Source organism: Lithobates pipiens, unplaced genomic scaffold (genome assembly GCF_037356315.1).
Source record: "Lithobates pipiens isolate NorthernLeopardFrog02 unplaced genomic scaffold, aLitPip1_a1.2 Scaffold_18, whole genome shotgun sequence".
In the NCBI taxonomy this organism is placed as follows: domain Eukaryota; kingdom Metazoa; phylum Chordata; class Amphibia; order Anura; family Ranidae; genus Lithobates; species Lithobates pipiens.
This window is the reverse complement of record NW_027507758.1, coordinates 644952641-644975612: the sequence shown is the minus strand read 5'-3', so window position 1 is coordinate 644975612 and position 22972 is coordinate 644952641. Positions and strand designations below refer to the sequence as shown.

Here is a 22972-nt window from a genome sequence, read left to right as displayed (position 1 = left end):
ACTTTGACCAAAACACAGAACTACAATAAGGAGGTGTTTGATAGGAAGAGAAGGGGGGAACTTGATCTCAAGGTCGGGGATCAGGTTTGGTTGTCCACCTTGAACCTAAAGCTGGCCTGCCCGTCTAAGAAACTGGGTCCAAGGTTTGTGGGTCCTTTCCCGATTGTGTCTCTAGACACAGAGCCTGCTTACCCTCTTTTATTGGCCTGTGACTGTCTACCTCTCCTTGTTGGCCTTCCAGACATGGTAATGGCCTGCAGGGAGGTGGGAAAACCAGCAATTGGGTAGCTTTAGGTGGACACTGAGCAGATGACACAGTACACTGACTGTAATAACTGCAGCTGCCTGCCTGTGTTACAGAAACAGAACTCCAGCAATAAGGGGTAGCTTCAGGTGTATACTGTGCAGGAGGCACACAACACCCACTTTAACTGCTGCAGATGCCTGTATTACAGAACACCAGCAATAAGGGGTATCTTCAGGTGTATATTGTTCTGGAGGCACACAACACCCACTCTAACTGCTGCAGATGCCTGTATTACAGAACACCAGTAATAAAGGGTATCTTCAGGTGTATATTGTGCTGGAGGCACACAACACCCACTTTAACTGCTGCAGATGCCTGTATTACAAACACCCACTTTAACTGCTGCAGATGCCTGTATTACAGAACACCAGTAATAAAGGGTATCTTCAGGTGCATATTGTGCTGGAGGCACACAAAAACCACTTTAACTGCCGCAGATGTCTGTATTACAGAACACCAGTAATAAAGGGTATCTTCAGGTGTATACTGTGCTGGAGGTACACAACACCCATTTAACTGCTGCAGATGTCTGTATTACAGAACACCAGCAATAAAGGGTATCTTCAGGTTTATGCTGTGCTGGAGGCACACAACACCCACTTTAACAGCGCTAGCTTCACAAGAAAACAACACACTGTCCCTGCCTATCCTGCTCTTTCCCTAACCGCCGCAACACACTACACAAGGCCGCCGCGCTGGCGGCCTTATATAGTGTGGGCCGTGTACTAAACCCCCTGAGTTATAATTATGGCTCTCCTTGCTGCTGGCGCTGTGATTGGTCAAGCATGCGGGGTCACAGTGCATGCTTGGCCAATCATGAGCCAGCAATGCACTGCGATGGCGCAGTGCATTGTCGGCCGTGAGCGCCACACGAATATGGTGCGAACGGCCCACAGAGTTCTGGCTTCGCTGAACGGGCAAACAGGTGGTGTTTCGAGTAGAACACCGAGCTCATCCCTAATGTTGAGCTATTTTGAGGCGACAGGAAATATACACTGGTATACAAGCTGTACACTCACTACTTTACATTGTAGACAAGTGTCATTTCTTGAGTGTTGTCACAGAAAAAATGTGATACAAAAATGTGAGGGGTGTACTCACTTTTGTGAGATACTGTAAGTGTTCCTACATAGTACATGGTATATATTAAAAATGTAATAAATGTAGCCCAAACTTGCATATAGACATCATTGATTGCACACATGATATTATAAAAGAATCAATTCAAAATTCCTGTTTATTGTAGTCTCATAGTAGACACATAATAGCTGGATAACTTCCACTCATCAGGAGCAAATGTGATATAGGTATGTCTGTAATGAAATATAAATGCCAAATAGTATAGTAAATAAAATAATAGGATTATTGTTGTTTTAGTTACAACATGCGTAGAACTTTCTATCAATGCATTGTCACAGCTACTATGTGTCTACTATGAGACTACCTTGAAGAATTTTGAATCAATTTTACATCATGTGTGCGATCAGTCATGTCTATATGCAAGTTTGGGTTACATTTAATACATTTTTAATATATATCATGTACTATGTAGGAACACTTATGTGTGTGTGTGTATATGTATTTATTTTGTTATTTATTATATGTAATTTATTGTCCCACATGCATCCATGTGCACCATTAAATAATATATACTATTTGATTCAGTTGGTTCTGGTTGTGTGCTTCACACAAAGTCCCAACATTCCGCTTCCCCCCCCCCCCCCTTACTCTTCTGTTTTATACCTTTTTGTTTTTAACTTAGCCCTGAGATGAGGTTTCCCGGTGCTGCAGTTCCTCTGAACGCCACAAGATGGTGATCTTACTTCTAGCCAGACAGAAAGTCTCTATGGAATACAGACAGGAAGTGATGTCAGGTACGCACAGGAAGTTCCGGGTGAGAGGTGAGTCAGGAGGAAGTAGAGAGAAGACGTTGCTGGAAGAGGCAGCAGAGGAGGTAATAAGATCTTATTTTCTATTTACACCCAGTAACCCCCTGTCATGTCCGTCCTCTTCCTCCATAGCAAGGATGAGCTCTGGAGTGTTCGCACAGCCCAAGTGCAGAGCCTGCCAGGAAGTCAGCGCTGCGCTAATCACAGGCAGTTAGACATTGTGCTGATATGCAGCTGCAGAGATCAGGAAATGTCTCGCTGCCTGTGATTAGCGCTCTGCACGTGGGCTGTGCGAACGCACCGGAGCTCATCCCCACTCCATAGTCACTGTGACGTCTTTTATCTCCAGCAGATGGTGATACACACAGATATAATGTGGGAACCTAGATTAACCCCTATATATAGTCAGTGCAGAACACATAGACGTCATTAAGGGGGGGCTATTGAGTCTGGAGCCCCGAATGCGGGGACAATAGCCCCCAGTGTCTAAGCGCCGGGTCCAGCAGTGAAGAGAAAGGGAGAGAAGAAAGGACAGACAGCAGCGGCGGCAGCCGCAGTTTACCTGTGCCATTCAGCACAATGGCTTCCTTTGAGGGGCGTGGTGGCTTAATTTGACGGGCGTGGTGGCTTCATTTGAGAGTCGCGGTGGCTTCATTTGAGAGTCACGGTGGCTTCATTTGAGGATCACGGTGGCTTCATTTGAGGGTTGCGGTGGCTTAATTTGAGGGTCGCAGTGGCTTCATTAGAGGGTCACGGTGGCTTCATTTGACGGGCGCGGTGGCTTCATTTGACGGGCGCGGTGGCTTCATTTGACGGGCGCGGTGGCTTTATTTGAGGGTCACGGTGGCTTCATTTGACGGGTGCGGTGGCTTCATTTGAGGATCGCAGTGGCTTCATTTGACGGGCTCGGTGGCTTCATTTGACGGGCGCGGTGGCTTCATTTGACGGGCGCGGTGGCTTCATTTGACGGGACATTTATTTTAATTTATTTCTACAGAGCTTGCAGAGCATTGCACCCAGTTGTATTTTCCCTGGGTGGGGAAACGCAACCACATTTTACATTGTACGTCCCTATACACCAGGGGTGCCCAACCAGTGGCCCGGGGAGCCCTCTGATGTGGCCCGCGACCTACTTCTATGGGATGGCAGATGGCAAGCCCAGATCATGGGTTGTAGACCCGCCATCCCAGAGCATCTGTGTTGTTAATGAAGCCGGCAAAGCAAGCAGCTGTGGAGCAGAGCTGTATAAGCTGATGCTTCCTGTATGGCGCCGTCACTTGCCACAGGCGGAGTGATGCCAAATGCAATCTGCCGGGGACAGCAACAGCGGGCGATACCTGAATGGAAGACTTATTAAAGGCCAGTTTATTACTAAAATTGCACTATATGTATGGGCATATCTGTGCTGTGGTTACTGGGCTGCTTTCAAACTGATCCGCAGGTGCAGTGCACCTTCAGGTTACCTGCACTGAGGCACAGACTTCTGTTATTACCTGCACTGAGGCACAGACTTCTGTTATTACCTGCACTGAGGCACAGACTTCTGTTATTACCGGCACTGAGGCACAGACTTCTGTTATTACCGGCACTTTTGGTGAGCTTTCAGAAAGTGCATCAAACCTGCAATATATAATAGAAGTATATAGCAAAGTGTAGCTAACCCACAGGAAAGACACAGGTGCACTGCATTGCATTAGTATGAAAGGCCCCTTTCACACAATTGGTCCAACTCAATTGATCCCTCCATTTACCTCTATGTAACGGCAGATGTAAACAGATTTGTGACCTTTTACACCTGCCTACCTGCAATCTGATTTGCTAAAAAAAACAAAAAACAAAAAAAAAACAGAAGGGGATCAATCCCCTTCCGTTAAGGCGGATCAGATCGGAGGACCCATAGAGTAGAGTGGGCTGTGTCCGTGTCCACTCTGCATGGACCTGCCATCTGACTGCTCTGCTCATTGAGGCCCGTGAAAGGTTACCAAGTCGTTTAAGTGGCCCTTGCTCTTCAAAAGGTTGGGCACCCCTGCTATACATCATGTGCCCTATAAAAGGGGATGGGCATTAAGGTATATATAGACAGAGTAAACACCTTCAAAATCTTGATATCCTCCACCCCTCTCTGCCAATCCCCCCACTGGCTGCCATTCAGTGTCCTCCACCCCTCTCTGCCAATCCCCCCACTAGCTGCCATTCAGTGTCCTCCACCCCTCTCTACCAATCCCTCCACTGGCCTCCATTCAGTGTCCTCCACCCCTCTCTACCAATCCCTCCACTGGCCTCCATTAAGTGTCCTCCACCCCTCTCTGCCAATCCATCCACTGGCTGCCATTCAGTGTCTTCCACGCCTCTCTACCAATCCTTCCACTGGCCTCCATTCAGTGTCCTCCACCCCTCTCTACCAATCCTTCCACTGGCCTCCATTCAGTGTCCTCCACCCCTCTCTGCCAATCCCTCCACTGGTTTCCATTCATTGTCCTCCACCCCTCTCTGCCAATCCCTCCACTGGCCTCCATTCAGTGTCCTCCACCCCTCTCTGCCAATCCCTCCACTGGGTTCCATTCAGTGTCCTCCACCCCTCACTCCCAATCCCTCCACTGGCTGCCATTCAGTGTCCTCCACCCCTCTGCCAATCCCTCCACTGGCCTCCATTCAGTGTCCTCCACCCCTCCCTGCCAATCCCTCTACTGACCTCTATTCAGTATCCTCCACCCCTCTCTGCCAATCCCTCTACTGACCTCCATTCAGTATCCTCCACCCCTCTCTACCAATCCCTCCACTGACCTCCATTCAGTTTCCTCCACCCCACACTCCTAATCCCCCCACTGGCTGCCATTCAGTGTCCTCCCCCCCCTCTCTGTTAAACTCTCCACTGGCCTCCATTCAGTGTCCTCCACTCTCTCCTAATCCCCCCACTGGCCTCCATTCAGTGTCCTTCACCCCTCTCTCCTAATCTCTCCAGTGACCTCCATTCAGTATCCACCACCCCTCTCTACCAGTATCTCCACTGGCCTCCATTCAGTGTCCTCCACCCCTCTCTACCAATCCCTCCACTGGCCTCCATTCAGTGTCCTCCACCCCTCTCTGCCAATCCCCCATAGGCTGTTATTCGGTGTCCTCCAGCCCTCTCTCCTAATCCCCCCACTCGCCTCCATTCAGTGTCCTTCACCCCTCTCTACCAATCCCTCTACTGGCTCCCATTCAGTGTCCTCCACCCCTCTCTCCCAATCCCCCCCTGGCCTCCATTCAGTGTTCTCCACCCCTCTCCCAATCCCTCCACTGGCCTCCATTCAGTGTCCTCCACCCCTCTCTACCAATCCCTCCAATGGTTTCCATTCAGTGTTCTCCACCCCTTTCTCCCAATCCCTTGACTGGCCTCCATTCAGTGTCCTCCACCCCTCTCTACCAATCCCTCCACTGGCCTCCATTCAGTGTCCTACACCCCTCTCTCCCAATCCCTCCACTGGCTGCCATTCAGTGTTCTCCAGCCCTCTCTCCCAATCCCTTGACTGGCCTCCATTCAGTGTCCTCCACCCCTCTCTACCAAGTCCCTCCACCGGTCTCCATTCAGTGTCCTCCACCCCTCTCTCCCAATCCCTCCACTGGTCTCCATTCAGTGTCCTCCACCCCTCTCTGCCAATCCCTCCACTGGTCTCCATTCAGTGTCCTCCACCCCTCTCTCCCAATCCCTCCACTGGCTGCCATTCAGTGTCCTCCACCCCTCTCTACCAATACCTCTATTGGCCTCCATTCAGTGTTCTCCACCCCTCTCTACCAATCCCTCTATTGGAACGCACTACCAACCAACATCCTCCTGGAAGAAAACCACCAGGCCTTTAGGAAAAAACTCAAGACCTTCCTCTTCTAGAAGTTGAACAACTAAGCTCTTCACAGTGCCTTGAGGCGATTAAGTTTGCGCTGTGCGCTATACAAATATTTCACTCACTCACTCACAGATAGGGGTAGTTGTTGGAGTGCTCCTCCAGGTGGTGGATGTGAGTTTACACCACGCCCTGACTGTGGCCGTCATGGTTAATGGGAGGAATTTGGGGGGATTTGTTTTTGGATGTATGCTACATATCCAATTTTTTAGATCTTTACCTGGGATTGTATATTTTTCTATGGCCCACCCATTTAGTAGAGGGTGTGGGAAGGAACCATTCTTTTAGTTAGGCTAATATGCTAGCTGTATGATAGTCCGCTATGTCTACTAGGCCTGAACCCCCTACTGATCTGTGTTTGATTAGTCTACTTTTAGCCACTCCTTGTTTTATTTTCCCTGCCCATATTAATTTTTGTAGGGATGTTTGGAGGGAGTTGGTGAAGCTGTTAGGTATTGGGAAGGGTAAGGTTCGAAAGAGGTACAGAAGTTGAGGGAGAACGGTCATCTTAAATGCCGCCAGTCTGCCGACCAATGAGAATTTGTGATTTCCTAGTTGGTGAAGAGACAGGTTAAATTTTTGTCTATATCTGGTGTAGTTTTCTTTGAAAAGGTTCTTTAAGTGTCTTGTTAATGTGATTCCAAGATATTCTATGCCTGTTTTTACCCATTGAAATGGGAATTTTGAGGATAAGAGATTACGAGTTGTGCCATCTACCCCTAGGTCTGGGATGTGTGACTGATGCCGCGTACACACAATCAGACTCTGGTCCGCTGGACAATCCACCCGTGTGTGGGCTCCGGCTGACTTTTTTTCCCAAAAGTCCGGCGGACTTAGAAAGTAGTTTTGACTCAAAAATTGTCCGGCGGGCAATCCGGCCGTCTGTGCACTAGTCCGCCATACTTTTGAAATGAACGGGCTTGCTCACACGGAGAAAAGTCCGTTCATTTTGAATGTGGCTCCAGGTAGACGAGACTAGCAAAGGAAGTCAATGTCGCCGCCTCCATGGGCGAGATTGACACCTCGCTAGCTCCGTCACCTGGTATGGACATAAAGGGAAAGCCCTACGCTGAAAAAACGGCGTGGGGGTCCCCCCCCAAGGTCCATATCAGACCCTTATCCGAGCACGCAACCCGGCCGGTCAGGAAAGGGGGTGGGGATGAGCGAGCTCCCCCCTCCCCTCCTGAGCCATACCAGGCCGTGTGCTCTCAATATGGGGGGGTGCTTTGGGGAAGGGGGGTCCTGCGGCCCCCCCACCCCAAAGCACCTTGTCCCCATGTTGATGAGGGCAAGGGCCTCTTTCCGACAACCCTGGCCGTTGGTTGTCGGGGTCTGCGGGCACGGGGGCTTATCGGAATCCGGGAGCCTCCTTTAATAAGGGGGCCCCCAGATCCTGGCCCCCCACCCTATGTGAATGAGTATTGGGGTACCATGTACCCCTACCCATTCACTTCTGAAAAAAGGTGTAAAAAAAACCACAACACGTGTTTTTAAAATGATTTATTGCACAGCTCCGGTGGTCTTCTTCCATCTTGGGGAGTCTTCTCGCCGGACTCCTCCGCTATCTTCTGCTCTTTTACTAGCTCTCTCACTAGCAGAGGAGCCCGACTTTCTTCTTCATTGCCGCCGCCATCCGGGGGTCTTCTTCTGACTTCGGGGGTCTTGTCCCCCTCTTCGGTTCTTCCGGAAAGAGCATTGCGTCAACATCTCAAGGAAGAAGAACAGAAGGCGATGGCGGTGACAGAAGACCGGGCCACCGGTAGTAAAAGAGCTGGAAGAAGGAGCGGAGGCCCGGCAAGACCCCCGAAGAGGGGGACAAGACCCCTGAAGTCGGAAGAAGACCCCCGGACGGCGGCCGCAAGGAAGATGAAAGCCGGGCTCCTCCGCTAGTGAAAGAGCTAGTAAAAGAGCAGAAGATAGCAGAGGAGTTCGGTGAGAAGACCCCCCCAAAACGGAAGAAGACCACTGGAGCTGTGCAATAAATCATTTTAAAAACCTGTTGTTTTTTTTTAATTTTTTTACACTTTTTTTTTCACAGGTGCATAGGTAGGGGTACATGGTACCTGAATACTCATTCACATAGGGTAGGGGGCCGGGATCTGGGGGCCCCCTTATTAAAGGGGGCTCCCGGATTCCGATAAGCCCCACCACCCGCAGACCCCGACAACCAACGGCCAGGGTTGTCGGGAAAAGGCCCTTGTCCTCATCAACATGGAAACAAGGTGCTTTGGGGGGCCGCAGGGCCCTCCTTCCCCAAATCACCCCCCCCTCACTTGTCCCCACCCCCTTTCCTGACCGGCCGGGTTGCGTGCTCGGATAAGGGTCTGATATGGACCTGGGGGGGACCCCACACTGTTTTTTCGGTGGCGACATTGACTTCCTTCGCTAGTCCCGGCTACCTGGAGCCACGTTCAAAATGAACGGACTTTCCTCCGTGTGAGCAAGTCCGTTCATTTCAAAACTACGGTGGACTCCCGCCATAGTCCGGTTGTGTGTGGGCAGGTCCGCTCGTTCGAAAGCCCGGCGGACTTTCCGGCGGTTTGTCCGCCAGACTAAGTCTGCCGGATAGTCTGATCGTGTGTACGCGGCATTAGTGGCATTAGCTTTGTAATAGAACCATTTACCAAGTTCAAGTAGTACAGAGTAAACCGCTGGTAGAGGCGAATGTGGATTGGTGAGCATCAATATGATATCATTGGCGAATAGGCTTATCTTATGATTGTAATCCCCACTAGAAGACCTGAGATTAGCTTGGAATTTTGAATGCTTTCTGCCAGTGGTTCAATAAATATATTAAGGATAAGGGGTGATAGGGGGCATCTTTGGCGTGTGCCATTAGATATTTGAAAGGGGGTGGAGAGCATTTCTCCTACGTGAACTCGGGCAGAAGGGGCAGAGTATAATGCCATTATGGTTGATAATATGGAGTCCTTGAATCCGAATTTGATAAGAACCTCTCTCATGTATCCCCGGTAAACCCTGACGAAAACCTTCTCTGTGTCCAGCGATAGCAGCAGAGAAGACATTCGCTCGGTACTTGCTGTATGAATGAGGTCTATTAGTCTTCTCATAGCATCCGATGATTGCCTGCCTTTGATGAATCCCGTTTGATTTGCATTAATGAGAAGGGAGAGAAATTGGATATTCTAAAGGCAAACATTTTTGTGTATAATTTTAAATCTACGTTGAGTAGGGAGATGGGTCTAAAATTTTGGGGGGTGTCTGGACTTTTACCTGGTTTAGGCAGGGCAATAATTACTGATGACATAATTTCAGGGGGAAACATGGAGGAGGAGGCAGCATCATTGTAGAGGTTTTGAAGGTGGGGGCTAAGTATATAACCAAACTGTTTGTAGTATTCTCCTGGGAGGCCATCGGGTCCAGGAAATTTACCAAAGGAAAAGGAATGGATTGCTTGGGTAATTTCTTGCTTTGACAAGGGAGAATTCAATGATTTATAGGTGGTCTTCACTAAGGGTAGGGAGATGTATTTTGGATAGGAATTGTTGGATTAGGTCTTGAGATGGTTGGGGGGGTGTCTTTGTCATTTTTGAGGTTGTATAGGGAGTCCTAATATACATTTTTCATTTGTAAGGGGGTGGAAAATATGGGGGATTAAGATCTTGATACATTGGCCACGAATACGTTGAGCCATGGCCTTCCCTGCCTTGTTAGAGGTAGAGTAGGATGTGGCTTTGGGCTTGCAATGTGCTTTTTCATAAGAATTTAAGAGAAGAGCTTTTAATTCTTGGCGGAGGGTTAACAATTAAATTTTTAAGTGGTGGGTTGGTGTTTAGCTTATTTTGGGCGTCGGTGTTTGAGTTTGGAGTGGTAAACTCATCTAGATGCTGCGTCCTCCTCTTTTTTGCCAATGAGCTTAGCGGAATGAATATTCCACCTATAAAGCTTTGGGCATTTAAAATGCAAGTTTTTTTCCTTAAACTTCCCTGCTAAACTTGGGGTGCGTGTTATACGCCGGCGCGTGTTATATGCCGATAAATACGGTAATAAATGTGTTCCCATGGGGGAGTAGTCCTTAAATGTACAGCAACCCTCATATTACCCCTCACATCCTATTATTGCGTGACCAATACCATCCAAATAATTCTTACTTTCATTTCTCAAAGTTATCCGTCTACAAGGAGACCTGTATAGATCAAATGATGGCACCAATGAGGATGGAGGAGGACTGGAGTAACATGACTGAGAAGATACTAAACCTCACCCTGGAGATCATCTACCTGCTGACCGGAGAGGTGAGGAGGATTCTGGGAGGTCACATGACATCACTCTTATCTCTATTAATAAAACATAGACCCAGGGGCAGACTGACAACCCTCAGGGCCCTCGGACCAAATAAAGCAAGGGCCCCCTGTCAGGCCCCACCTATGACCTATCACCTAATCCCACCCCTACATTTTGCACAAAGTACAACTTCTGCCCTTTTTTTTAATGGGACCTGAAGGAGGGTCTCTCTCTAACAGGGTCCATTAGAGATTCTCTGTTAGAGAGTGAGACCCTCCCCCCAGGACCCATTATAGACTTCAAAGGAGTCTAATGGGACATGGAGGGGGGTCTCTCTAAGAGAAGCCCTTTCAGTTTCCATTATAGAGTCTGTTAGAGTCTCCACCAGGTCCCATTAGATTGACTCTGGTCCTCACGGGACTCCCTCCTTGTTCCATGACTTTTACAAAGTAGAAATAAAATTGACACTGGGTAGTGCTCATCTTACTTTAACTATGGGTGCTGTAGATGTGCTTGTTCCCACGTCCTCTGTGGCTGCCTGGTGTAGATGGGTCACTGTGGGTTGCTGGCTGTCCCTGCTGTGGGTGGGTCACTGTGGGTGGCTGGCTGGCTGGCACCTTGGCCCTGCTGTGGGTGGGTCACTGTGGGTGGTTAACTGGCACTCTGGCCCTGCTGTGGGTGGGTCACCGGCATGGGTGGCTGCCTGGCTCGCACCCTGGCCCTGCTGTGGCTGGCTGGTGTGTGAATGAATGAATGAAATACTTGTATAGCGCACAATGCGAACTGAATTGCCTCTAGGCTAGGTGTGTCCTCTCCTCTTTTTCCGGGCACTGTTACCAAGGCGAGGGAGGGACTTGGAGGGAGGCGGCAGCCTTTGCCCTATCCGGGTTGGTAGAGCTAGAAGGTTTGCTGCACCCCCAGTGTGCAGAGGCACGCAGCGCAACACGTAATGATGTTGCATGCGGGTCCTCTCTATGTCCATTTGAGAGTCTATGTTTGAAAGAGCCCCTCAATGCAGCCTAACCAGTGCCCATCTGCGCAGCCTCACCAGTGCCCATCTGCGCAGCCTCACCAGTGCCCATGAATGCAGCCTCACCAGTGCCCATGAATGCAGCCTCACCAGTGCCCATGAATGCAGCCTCACCAGTGCCCATGAATGCAGCCTCGCCAGTGCCCATGAATGCAGCCTCGCTGTGCCCATGACTGCGGCCTCACTGTGCACATGATTGCAGCCTCACTGTGCATATGATTGCAGCCTCACTGTGCATATGATTGCAGCCTCACTGTGCATATGATTGCAGCCTCACTGTGCATATGATTGCAGCCTCACTGTGCATATGATTGCAGCCTCACTGTGCCCATGATTGTAGCCTCACTGTGCCCATGATTGTAGCCTCACTGTGCCCATGATTGTGGCCTCATTGTGCCCATGATTGCGGCCTCTCTGTGCCCATGATTGCGGCCGCTCTGTGCCCATGATTTCAGCCTCGCTGTGCCCATGAATAGAGCCTCACTGTGCCCATGATTGCGGCCTCACTGTGCCCATGATTGCGGCCTCACTGTGCCCATGATTGCTGCCCCACTGTGCCCATGATTGGAGCCCCACTGTGCCAATGGTTGCGGCCTCGCTGTGCCAATGGTTGCGGCCTCGCTGTGCCAATGGTTTGCGGCCTTGCTGTGCCAATGGTTGCGGCCTCGTTGTGCCCATGGTTATGGCCTCACTGTGCCCTATAAATGGAGCCTCACTGTGCCCACTGTGCCCATGATTGCAACCTCACTGTGCCCATGATTATAGTCTCACTGTGCCCATAAATGGAGCCAATCGCTGTGCCCATGATTGTAGCCTCGCTGTGCCCATGATTGTGGCCTCGCTGTGCCCATGGTTGCGGCCTCACTGTGCCCTATAAATGGAGCCTCACTGTGCCCTATAAATGGAGCCTCACTGTGCCCTATAAATGGAGCCTCACTGTGCCCATGAATGGAGCCTCACTGTGCCCATGAATGGAGCCTTACTGTGCCCATGAATGCAGCCTCACTGTGCACATGAATGCAGCCTCACTGTGCACATGAATGCAGCCTCACTGTGCACATGATTAGAACCTCACTGTACCCATGATTATAGTATCACTGTGCCCACAATTGTAGCCCCACTGTGCCCATAAATGGAGCCATTCACTGTGCCCATGATTGTGGCCTCGCTGTGCCCATGATTGTGGCCTCGCTGTGCCCATGATTGTGGCCTAGCTATGCCCATGAATGGAGCCTTACTGTGCCCTATAAATGGAGCCTTACTGTGCCCTATAAATGGAGCCTTACTGTGCCCATGAATGGAGCCTTACTGTGCCCATGAATGGAGCCTTACTGTGCCCATGAATGGAGCCTCACTGTGCCCATGAATGCAGCCTCACTGTGCCCATGAATGCAGCCTCACTGTGCCCATGAATGCAGCCTCACTGTGCCCATGAATGCAGCCTCACTGTGCACATGATTAGAACCTCACTGTACCCATGATTATAGTATCACTGTGCCCACAATTGTAGCCCCACTGTGCCTATAAATGTAGCCATTCGCTGTGCCCATGATTTTAGCCTTGCTGTGCCCATGATTTTAGCCTTGCTGTGCCCATGATTGTGGCCTTGCTGTGCCCATGATTGTGGCCTCACTGTGCCCATGATTGTGCCCATGACTGTGACCTCGCTGTGCCCATGACTGTGACCTCGCTGTGCCCATGGTTGCGGCCTCGCTGTGCCCATGGTTGCGGCCTCGCTGTGCCCATGGTTGCGGCCTCGCTGTGCCCATGGTTGCGGCCTCACTGTGCCCATGGTTGCGGCCTCACTGTGCCCATGATTATAGTCTCACTGTGTGCCCACAATTGTAGCCCCACTGTGCCCATAAATGGAGCTATTCACTGTGCCCATGAATGGAGCCTCATTGTGCCCATGAATGGAGCCTCATTGTGACCATGAAAAGAGCCTCGCTGTGCCCATGAAAAGAGCCTCGCTGTGCCCATGAAAAGAGCCTCGCTGTGCCAATGATTGTGGCCCCGCTGTGTCCATGAATGAAGCCTCAGTGTGCCTATGAATGGAGCCTCACTGTGCCCATGATTGTGGCCTCACTGTGCCCTATAAATGGAACCTCACTGCCCTATAAATGGAGCCTCACTGTGCTCATTAATGGAACCTCACTATGCACATGATTACGGCCCTTACTGTGCCCCTCAATGCAGCTTCTACAGTGGATGGGCGTTAGAGAGGAGAGCCGCTGGATCACACAGAACAGGTCTCTCCCGCTTTGACACCTGGCGGCCACTGTCATCCCATGATAGTCATATGTCCCCCAGCATTAGAGCAGTTTGATGTCTGACAGGAGGTGGGACCTCAAATGACAGCGGTCCCTGTGTAAGTTGAAGATCCCTGCTTTGTTTGATCTGGCGGCGCTCACCCTCCGCCTTATCCTTCGAGGCAGTGCTGGTTCCCAGGTGGGCCCTGAAAGGTGGTCACCAGGGGCCACGGGTGTCCTGAGAGCTCCAGCAGGTGGCGCTGGTGGGCCCCCTTCAGTAGCAGGGCCCTTGGATCACAGCCGAATTGACCAACTTGTCAGTCCGCCCCTGCACAGACCTGACCGGAAAGGTGAGGAGGATTCTGGGAGGTCACATGACATCACTCTTATCCCTATTAATAAAATACAGACCTGACTGGAGAGGTGAGGAGGATTCTGGGATTCTAACATGATATTCCTATTGGTTCCCAATACAGAGATTTCCTCTTGTGAAGTCAGGTGATCATATGACCATCACAGTGCCTCCATGTGACTCCCTAAAACCTGAGAGACACAACATGGAGAAGATTCTAGAAGTCACCAAGAAGATGATGGAGCTGCTGACAGGAGAGGTGAGGAGGATTCTGGGACATTATCCAGTAACAGACAAGGGATGTGTCTGGATGGTGACTGTATCATTGTGTGTGTCAGGTTCCTATAAGGTGTCAGGATGTCACTGTCTATTTCTCCATGGAGGAGTGGGAGTATTTAGAAGGACACAAGGATCTCTACAAGGACGTCATGATGGACAATCAGCCGCCCCTCACATCACCGGGTAAGAGGAGACTTTATTGTAAAGGAGAGAGCAGTACGGAGGCTCCACCTAGATCCCCCATCATCTGATAAACACATAGAAACAATGTATTCAGTCAGTGTGTGTGTTTCCTACAGATGGATCCAGTAATGGGAACCCACCAGAGAGATGTCCCCGTCCTCTGTATTCCCGGGATTCCACACAGGAAGATCACACCATCCCCCACCATCATCAGGTAGATGAGGAACAATCACTGATAGTATCATTAGGATCTGTACATTATCTGCATTGTTACCATTGATGTCATTTATATTATATATTCAGAGTGGAAACCTCGGGGATGATAATATTGATGTTAAAGAAGAGTATAAAGAGGAGGATGAGGAGTATGGAGTGATGGAGGAGTTTTCACGACACAAGGATATGATGGAGCCACCAAATAGCAGGAACCCATCAGAGAGATGTCCCCGTCCTCTGTATTCCTGGGATTCCACACAGGAAGATCACACCATCCCCCACTGTTACAAGGTAATGGAATGGAGCTTATAAAACACAGTTGGATTTTTATGTGATGTCACAATAATAAATCTTCTATCTTACAGATGATATTCTCTCTCATTTTCTTGGTTTAGAGTGGAGATCCAATGGATATAGAATTTGAGGTGAAATCAGAAGAAGAAGAGAGGTATGTGAGGGATGATCAGCAGTCTATGGAGGAGGATGGAATAACGGGGACGTTTATAGAGGAGGACACTCCTACAGAGATCAGCACAGGTGGGTCATTAACACTAAATACATTCCTCCACCCATACTGCTCACTGATTGGGGGCTGGGTGATATCAGCCTGTAATATCCTGGTCACTTTCCTGAGCTGTGTTCCCCATCCTGTATTCCTGGATTTCTCTCCCATAATCTTCCTTCTCTGTGCTGCCGACACAATTTATGTATCTAGACTGGATTTATGGAGATTCTGGGGATCAGCTGGCAGCAAAATGTTCATTTTCCCCATAGATGTTACTAGATCTAGGCACCTGGGGTATGTGATTTGGGTCTTCTGCCCCATACCCAGTATGACAAGATCTCTGACAGAACAATCCCCCCAGGATTACTTGCTCTGTTGTCTGCTGGCTGTGCCGGGTGGAGGGATATGTCTGTATAGTCTCAGACCCAAGTCACTGAGTGCAGTCTCAGGAGATGGGAGGCAGCGGTGTGGGACCTCTGCAACTTGTCTCATGTAATCATTTCATCTTCCACTGATTACTGAATACCAATATTATGAGTCCTGACCCTTACACTGTATACTTTATATTCTACATTACATACTCCTGACCCCTGCACTATATACTCTATGTTGTACATTACATACTCCTGACCCCTGCACTATATACACTGTGTTGTACATTACATCATTCTGATACTATATAGTCCTATCTGTTGTATCTTATACAATATGTTGTACATTACATAGTCCTGACTTCTGCTCTCTCCCCTCCCCCCACTGCTATATATACACATAATATGTATTCTCTTTTGTTACACCCATTTCCTACCAGCTGGACATTTTATGTCTGATGATTTGATTGGAGCACAGCAGGAACCAATCAGCTGATGTCTAGTAATAATCTTTATATTTCTATTTTAGTAGATGGACGGGAGATGAGGAAAACCTCAGAGGATTGTCTCACTTTGTCTCCAGACTGTAAAGTAGAAGATGAGGACATCACACAGTATAGTCCAGGAGAAAACCCGACTACCTCAAATGTCCATCCGGCACCACACAGTGTAGATGGACCATCGTATTCCTCTTATCCTGAGGAACCTCAGACTGTGCGGGACGGGGCCGTCCTTCCAACAGAGAAGAGGCTTTCCTGTTCTGAGTGTGGGAAGTGTTTTCCTTCTAAATCCAAACTTAACAGGCATAATAGATCTCACACAGGGGAGAAGCCGTATTCCTGTCATGAGTGTGGGAAATGTTTTTCAGATAAGTCTTATCTTTACAGACATCAGAGATCTCACACAGGGGAAAAGCTGTATTCCTGTCCTGAGTGTGGGAAATGTTTCTCACGGAAGTCCCATCTTTACACACATCAGAGATCTCACACAGGGGAGAAGCCGCATTTGTGTCCTGAGTGCGGGAAATGTTTCTCACGGAAGTCCAGTCTTTATACACATCAGAGATCTCACACAGGGGAGAAGCCGTATTCCTGTCCTGAGTGTGGGAAATGTTTTTCAGATAAGTCCAGTCTTTACACACATCAGAGATCTCACACGGGGGAGACGCTGTATTCCTGTCCTGAGTGTGGGAAATGTTTCTCACGGAAGTCCCATCTTTACACACATCAGAGATCTCACACAGGGGAGAAGCCGCATTTGTGTCCTGAGTGCGGGAAATGTTTCTCACGGAAGTCCAGTCTTTATACACATCAGAGATCTCACACAGGGGAGAAGCCGTATTCCTGTCCTGGGTGTGGGAAATGTTTCTCACGAAAGTCCAATCTTTACACACATCAGAGATCTCACACGGGGAAGCCGTATTCCTGTCCTGAGTGTGGGAAATGTTTTTCACAGAAGTACAATCTTTCCACACATCAGAGATTTCACACGGGGGAGAAGCCGTATTCCTGTTCTGAGTGCGGGAAATGTTTTTCACAGAAGTCCAATCTTTACACACATCAGAGAGCTCACACGGGGGAGAAGCCGTTTTCCTGTCCTGAGTGCGGGAAATGTTTTTCAGTGAAGTCCAGTCTTTACACACATCAGAGATCTCACACAGGGGAGAAGCCGTATTCCTGTCCTGGGTGCGGGAAATGTTTTTCACAGACGTCCCATCTTTACAGACATCAGAGATCTCACATGGGGGAGAAGTCGTATTCCTGTCCTGAGTGAGGGAATTGTTCCTCACTGAAGTCCTGTCTTCCTGTACATCAGGGATTCCACACAACCCTCGAGGTGTATTTAGTGCCTTGAGTGTGGGAAATGTCTTCTATATGAATGTTGCTGGACATCACAGCTCTCATGTGGGGAAGAAGCACACCCTGATATACACCTCAGATATACTCCATGGCTGATCTTCGTCATGTAAGAAACAGTTGATAAGGAGATCAGAGATCACCAAAGACATGGATGAAGTGTTGTACCGTGTCGGCCATTGATAGCAGGAGAAAAATAAAAATGGAGTAATTTCCTCTCATCCATTTTGTAGCTTTTATAAATATAAAAAAAAAAATCATTGAATGAATGAATGTTGCACGCATTCCTCCCGCTGTGAGGTCATTTTTTTTGTAATTCTAAAAACATGTTATGATAAAAGAGGTGAAGTTCGATGGCACAAAGGCCTCGGAATACAAAAAGGGGCAGTGACTCCAATCATCAGTAGGGATGAGCTTCGTGTTCGAGTCGAACATACGTTCGACTCGAACATCAGCTGTTCGCCCGTTCAGCGAATTCCGAACGTTATGGGCCGTTCGCGCCAAATTCGTGTGGCGCTCATGGCCCACAATGCACTGCGATGGCGCAGTGCATTGCTGGCTCATGATTGGCCAAGCGTGCACTGTGACCCGCATGCTTGGCCAATCGCAGCGCCGGCAGCGAGGAGAGCCATGATTGGCCACAGGCAGGATGCCTGTGGCCAATCATAGCTCAGGCTGTGTAGTACACGCTCCACACTATATAAGGCCGCCAGCGCGGCGGCCTTGTGTAGTGTGTTGTCGTCTGTAGCAGTTAGTGGGTGTTCTGTGTACCTTCAACACAGTATACACCGATCGTTATCGGCTGATTTTTCGTTCTTGCTCTTCTGTAGTGGTTGTTGTCTGCGTGCCCTGACCGCAGTATACACCGCTATATTCACCTATATAGCTAGCGATATATCTATCTTTTATAATAGAGCTTGCAGTCAGTTTTAGGAGCTTGTGCTTGCTGTCTGCGTGCTCTGAACCCAGTATACACCGCTATATCCACCTATATAGTAAACTAACTTGCTCGTTTTAAATAGAGCTTGCAGACAGCGGTAGGAGCTTGTGCATGCTGTCTGTGTGCTCTGAACGCAGTATACACCGCTATATCCACCTATATAGCTAACTATCTTGCTCGTTTTAAATAGAGCTTGCAGTCAGCGGTAGGAGAGTGCGTGCTTTCTGTGTGCTCTGAAAAAAGACGGACGGCAAAACAAACTATACAGGGGTGATAACCCTTCCCTATGTTTTCCAAAAAGCTTAAAAATAGTTTTTCAACCATATTGCAGGAACCAGATATAACATTAAAACCGCAAGCAGCTTTAAATGACGTTATTTCCGTTAAATGTCATTTTGGGCAGGGACTGTTCTAAACACGGGAAACACATGGCATTTCACCGGCATACTACAGACACCCCCCAGGCACGATATTTAAAGGAATATTTCACTTTTTTTCACTTTAATCATCATTAAAATCAGTGCTCCCGCCAAAACAGACTTTTTTTAAACTTTTTTTTGCATTGACCCATGTCCCCTGGGGCAGGAGTCAGGTCCCCAAACCCTTTTTAGGACAGTATCTTGCATATTAGCCGTTAAAATTAGCACTTTTAATTTCGAACGTTCGAGTTCCATAGACTTCAATGGGGTTCTAACGTTCGTACGAATTTGGGGTCCGTTCGAAAGTTCTGAAGCGAACCGAACCGGGGGGGTGTTCGGTTCATCCCTAATCATCAGTAACATGCGATTGTAGAAACAATATTCAGCATAATAAAGACATCTGAAATGTGTTGATATTCGGAGACTGTGACGGGGCGAGCGTCTTGTCTCTATGGACAACATTTCAAAGCTGGTCATGGAAACTCCAGTAATAATTGTAGGAAGTGTGTACTGAGATGTAGTTGGGAAGAAAAGAGAGGCGGCAGAACAAGCCCCGGAATATAAAGTATCCCTCATATTTTATTTCATACAATGATTTCCTATTACCATTGGTTCCATCTAGTGGCAATAATGTGGTATTGCTCTAATTTTCCTGATGGAGGTATTTCAGAAAAAAATACTTATTCCAGTCTCTAGATGGAGCTGACGATCATAGGAAATCACATCAATACAATTATATCACACATTTATAACAGCTGGGACAATGCTTGTCTTGTATTCTGCTATTGCAAAAACACCCATTTAGTGCAAAAAAAACAACAACTTTGCAATGTTTTCTGCACATGTGAAGGTGCGTGTTACACAATTTATATATTTTTCTTCTATTGTGCTATTCAAAAACATTTTTTTTTAGGGCAAAAACATTTTTTTTAATAGCATTTTTGCCATTTCTGCAGCTCTAAGATACACGTTTACATACTCTGGGTGTATTCTGCTATTGCAAAAACAGCAATTTAGGGCAGGATCCTAAATTTGGAAAATATGAGGAGAACATCAAAGAAGGGACGTGGCTCCGGTCGTGGTGATGCGGGTGGAGCTCCTGTTGCAGGGAGAGGACGTGGTCGATCTGTGCCAGCTACACGCACAAGTGAAACACCTTCCTCAGGTGTGAGTAGACGACAGAGCCCGCAGCAGTATTTGGTTGGGCCTAATGCGACTGTACGAATGTTGAGGCCAGGACAAGTACAGGCGATAGTAGATTGGGTTGCTGACAGTGCCTCCGGTTCCTTGACATTTTCTCCTACCCAGTCTCCTGATGAAAGATCAGACTTGGCACCTGCAGCCGATGTCCATCAGTCTTTCACATCACCCACTTGCAAATCAGCCAAGCAGTCTGAGCCCCAAATCACGCAGCAGTCTCTTCTGCTTTTTGATGACTCAGTTAGTAGGGTTTCCCAGGGCCATCCACCTAGCCCTGACCCAGAAGTGGAAGAGATTGAGTGCACTGATGCCCAACCACTTATGTTTGAAGATGAGTACATGGGAGGACCATTGCAGCACGTCTCAGATGATGGCAAAACACAGGTGCCAACTGCTGCTCCTTTCGCAATTGTGCAGACCGACAAGGAGGGCAGGGGTGAAGACTGGGTGGAAGATGATGTGGAGGACAATGAGGTCCTGGACCCCACATGAAATCAACGTCATGCAGGTGACCAGTGTAGTTCGGAGGAAGAGGTGGTGGTCGCACAGAGCCACCAGCACAGCAGAAGAGGGAGCAGGGTGCAAAAGCGGAGCGACCGTCCCCTAGACAGTACGCCTGGTACTGCCCAACACAGCAAGGGACCGAGCACGCCAAAGCCAGGTCCAAGGAGTTCCCTGGCAGTTCTTCAGCCAATGTGCTGATGACAAGACACGAGTGGTTTGCACGCTGTGCAATCAGAGCCTGAAGCGAGGCATAAACGTTCTCAACCTGAGCACAACCTGCGTGACCAGGCATCTAAGTGCAAAGCATGAGCTGCAGTGGACTAGACACCTCAAAAACCAAGAAGGGTCTCTGGCTCCTCCTGCTTCCTCTTCTGCTGCAGTCTTGGCCTCTTCATCCATCTCTGTAGTGACAGTGGCACCTGCCAAACCGAAAACATCTCCACAATGTCCCATGGAAGCGTTCAGCTCTCTATCTCCCAAACACTGGAGCGGATGAGGAAGTACCTCCCTAGCCACCCACGATCCCTGGCCCTTAATGCCAGCATTTAAAAATTCCTCGCCTTTGAAATACTGTCATTCCGTCTGGTGGAGATGCAGACTTTTAAAAGCCTGATGGCATTGGCTGTCCCAGAGTACGTCGTGACCAGCCGCCACTACATTTCCAGGCAAGCCATTGCTTCCCTGCACAACCAAGTGGGGGACAAAATCAGGTGTGCACTGCGCAACGGCATCTGTGGCAAGGTCCACCTAACTACGGATTCATGGACCAGTAAGCACGGTCAGGGACGTTATATCTCCCTAACAGCACACTGGGTAAATGCAGTGGAGGCTGGGCCTGAGGCGGATAGCAGTTTGGTGCATGTCCTTACACCACTGAGGATTGCAGGGCGCTTCAGTTTGCCTCCTGTTGCTAACTCCTCCTACTCCGCTTCCTAATCCTCTACCGCCTCCTCATCCAGTCGGCGTAACACCTTCACCACCAACTCCAGCACAGCCAGGGGTAAACGACAGCAGGCAGTTTTAAAACTTTCCTGTTTGGGGGAAAAACCCCACACCGCGCAGGAGTTGTAGAGGGACATGGGACAACAGACCGATGAGCGATAATGGGCAAAATCTCATAGCAGCTCTGGGCCTAGCCGGTTTGACGCACATCCCTTGCCTGGCGCATGTGCTGAACTTGAAGGTCCAGAGGTTCCTTAAAAATTACCCCCATATGCCAGAGCTCCTGCAGAAAGTGCGGGCCGTCTGTGCACACTTTCGGCTTTCTCACCCTGCTGCTGCTCGCCTGTCAGCACTGCAGCGTAACTTTGGCCTTCCCGCTCACCTCCTCATATGTTACGTGCCCACAAGGTGGAACTCCACCTTGCACATGCTGGCCAGACTGTGCGAGCAGCAGCAGGTGATAGTGGAGTTTCAGCTGCAGCACACACGCGTGAGTCGCTCTGCGGAACAGCACCACTTCACCACCAATAACTGGGTCTTTATGTGAGACCTGTGTGCCTTGTTGCGCTGTTTTGAGTATTCCACCAACATGGCCAGTGCTGATGACGCCGTTCTCAGTGTTACTATCCCAGTTCTATGCCTCCTTGAAAAAACGCTTCGGGTGATGATGGAAGAGGATGTGGCACAGGAGGGGGAGGAGGAAGAGGGATCATTTGCAAGGCTTTCAGGGCAGTCATTCACAAGTGGCTATGAGGGTGGGTTCCTGCACCAACAATTGCAAGGTATACAATTGTCCGGCAGCAAGGGCACAGTTATGGAGGATAACGAGGTGGAGGATGAGGAGATGGAGGAGGAGGAACCATGTTCACAGCAGAGTAGCACCCAGACCAGCTCACGGCCATCACTAGTGCATGGCTGGGGGATACAGAGGACACAGACGATACACCTCCCACAGAGGACAGCTTTTCATTGCCTCTGGGCAGCCTGGCACACATGAGCGTTTACATGCTGCCGGGTCTCCACAATGACCGCTGAGTTGCCCATATTCTAACTGGTGCTGATTACTGGGTGGCCACCCTGCTGGATCCCTGTTACATGGACAACGTACCATCCTTAATTCCCTCACTGGAGCATGATCGTACGATGCACGAGTACAAGCGCACGCTGGTAGACGTGCTGCTGGTGGCATTCCCACCTGACAGTGGGGGTACAGTGGAAGCACAAGGCGAAGGCAGTGGAGGAGGAAGAGGTCGCCAACGCAGCCGGGGCACCGCCAGCACCTCAGAAGGCAGGATTAGCATGGCCAAAATGTGGAAAATCTTTGTCAGCCCGCCACAAGAACCAGCACCACCAGCTGAGATGGAACGTCTTAGCAGGAGGCAGCATTTCACCAACATGGTGGAGCAGTATGTGTGCACATGCCTACACGTACTGAATGGCAGGTCTGCCCCCTTTAACTTCTGGGTCTCCAAATTGGGCACATGGCCTGACCTTGCCCTTTATGCCTTGGAGGCGCTGGCCTGCCCTGCAGCCAGTGTATTATCTGAACATGTATTTAGCACGGCAGGGGGCGTAATCACAGACAAGCGCAGCCGCTTGTCCAA

At 49.3% G+C, this 22972-nt stretch overlaps 2 protein-coding genes across 2 annotated transcripts; both read left to right on the top strand.

Moving 5' to 3' along the window:
- The first annotated feature begins 2056 nt into the window (after window positions 1-2056).
- Window positions 2057-15205, top strand: LOC143989858 (uncharacterized). The gene is made up of 4 exons (XM_077490135.1): window positions 2057-2261; window positions 10205-10333; window positions 14078-14629; window positions 14719-15205. Exons 1-3 carry the CDS (start codon window positions 2118-2120, stop codon window positions 14417-14419), a joined length of 615 nt encoding a protein of 204 aa, XP_077346261.1. The 5' UTR covers window positions 2057-2117; the 3' UTR covers window positions 14420-14629; window positions 14719-15205.
- Window positions 15206-15284: 79 nt separating this feature from the next.
- On the top strand, window positions 15285-17632 carry LOC143989725 (uncharacterized). The gene has a single exon (XM_077489997.1). It carries the CDS (start codon window positions 16003-16005, stop codon window positions 17278-17280), a length of 1278 nt encoding a protein of 425 aa, XP_077346123.1. The 5' UTR covers window positions 15285-16002; the 3' UTR covers window positions 17281-17632.
- Window positions 17633-22972: the final 5340 nt, after the last annotated feature.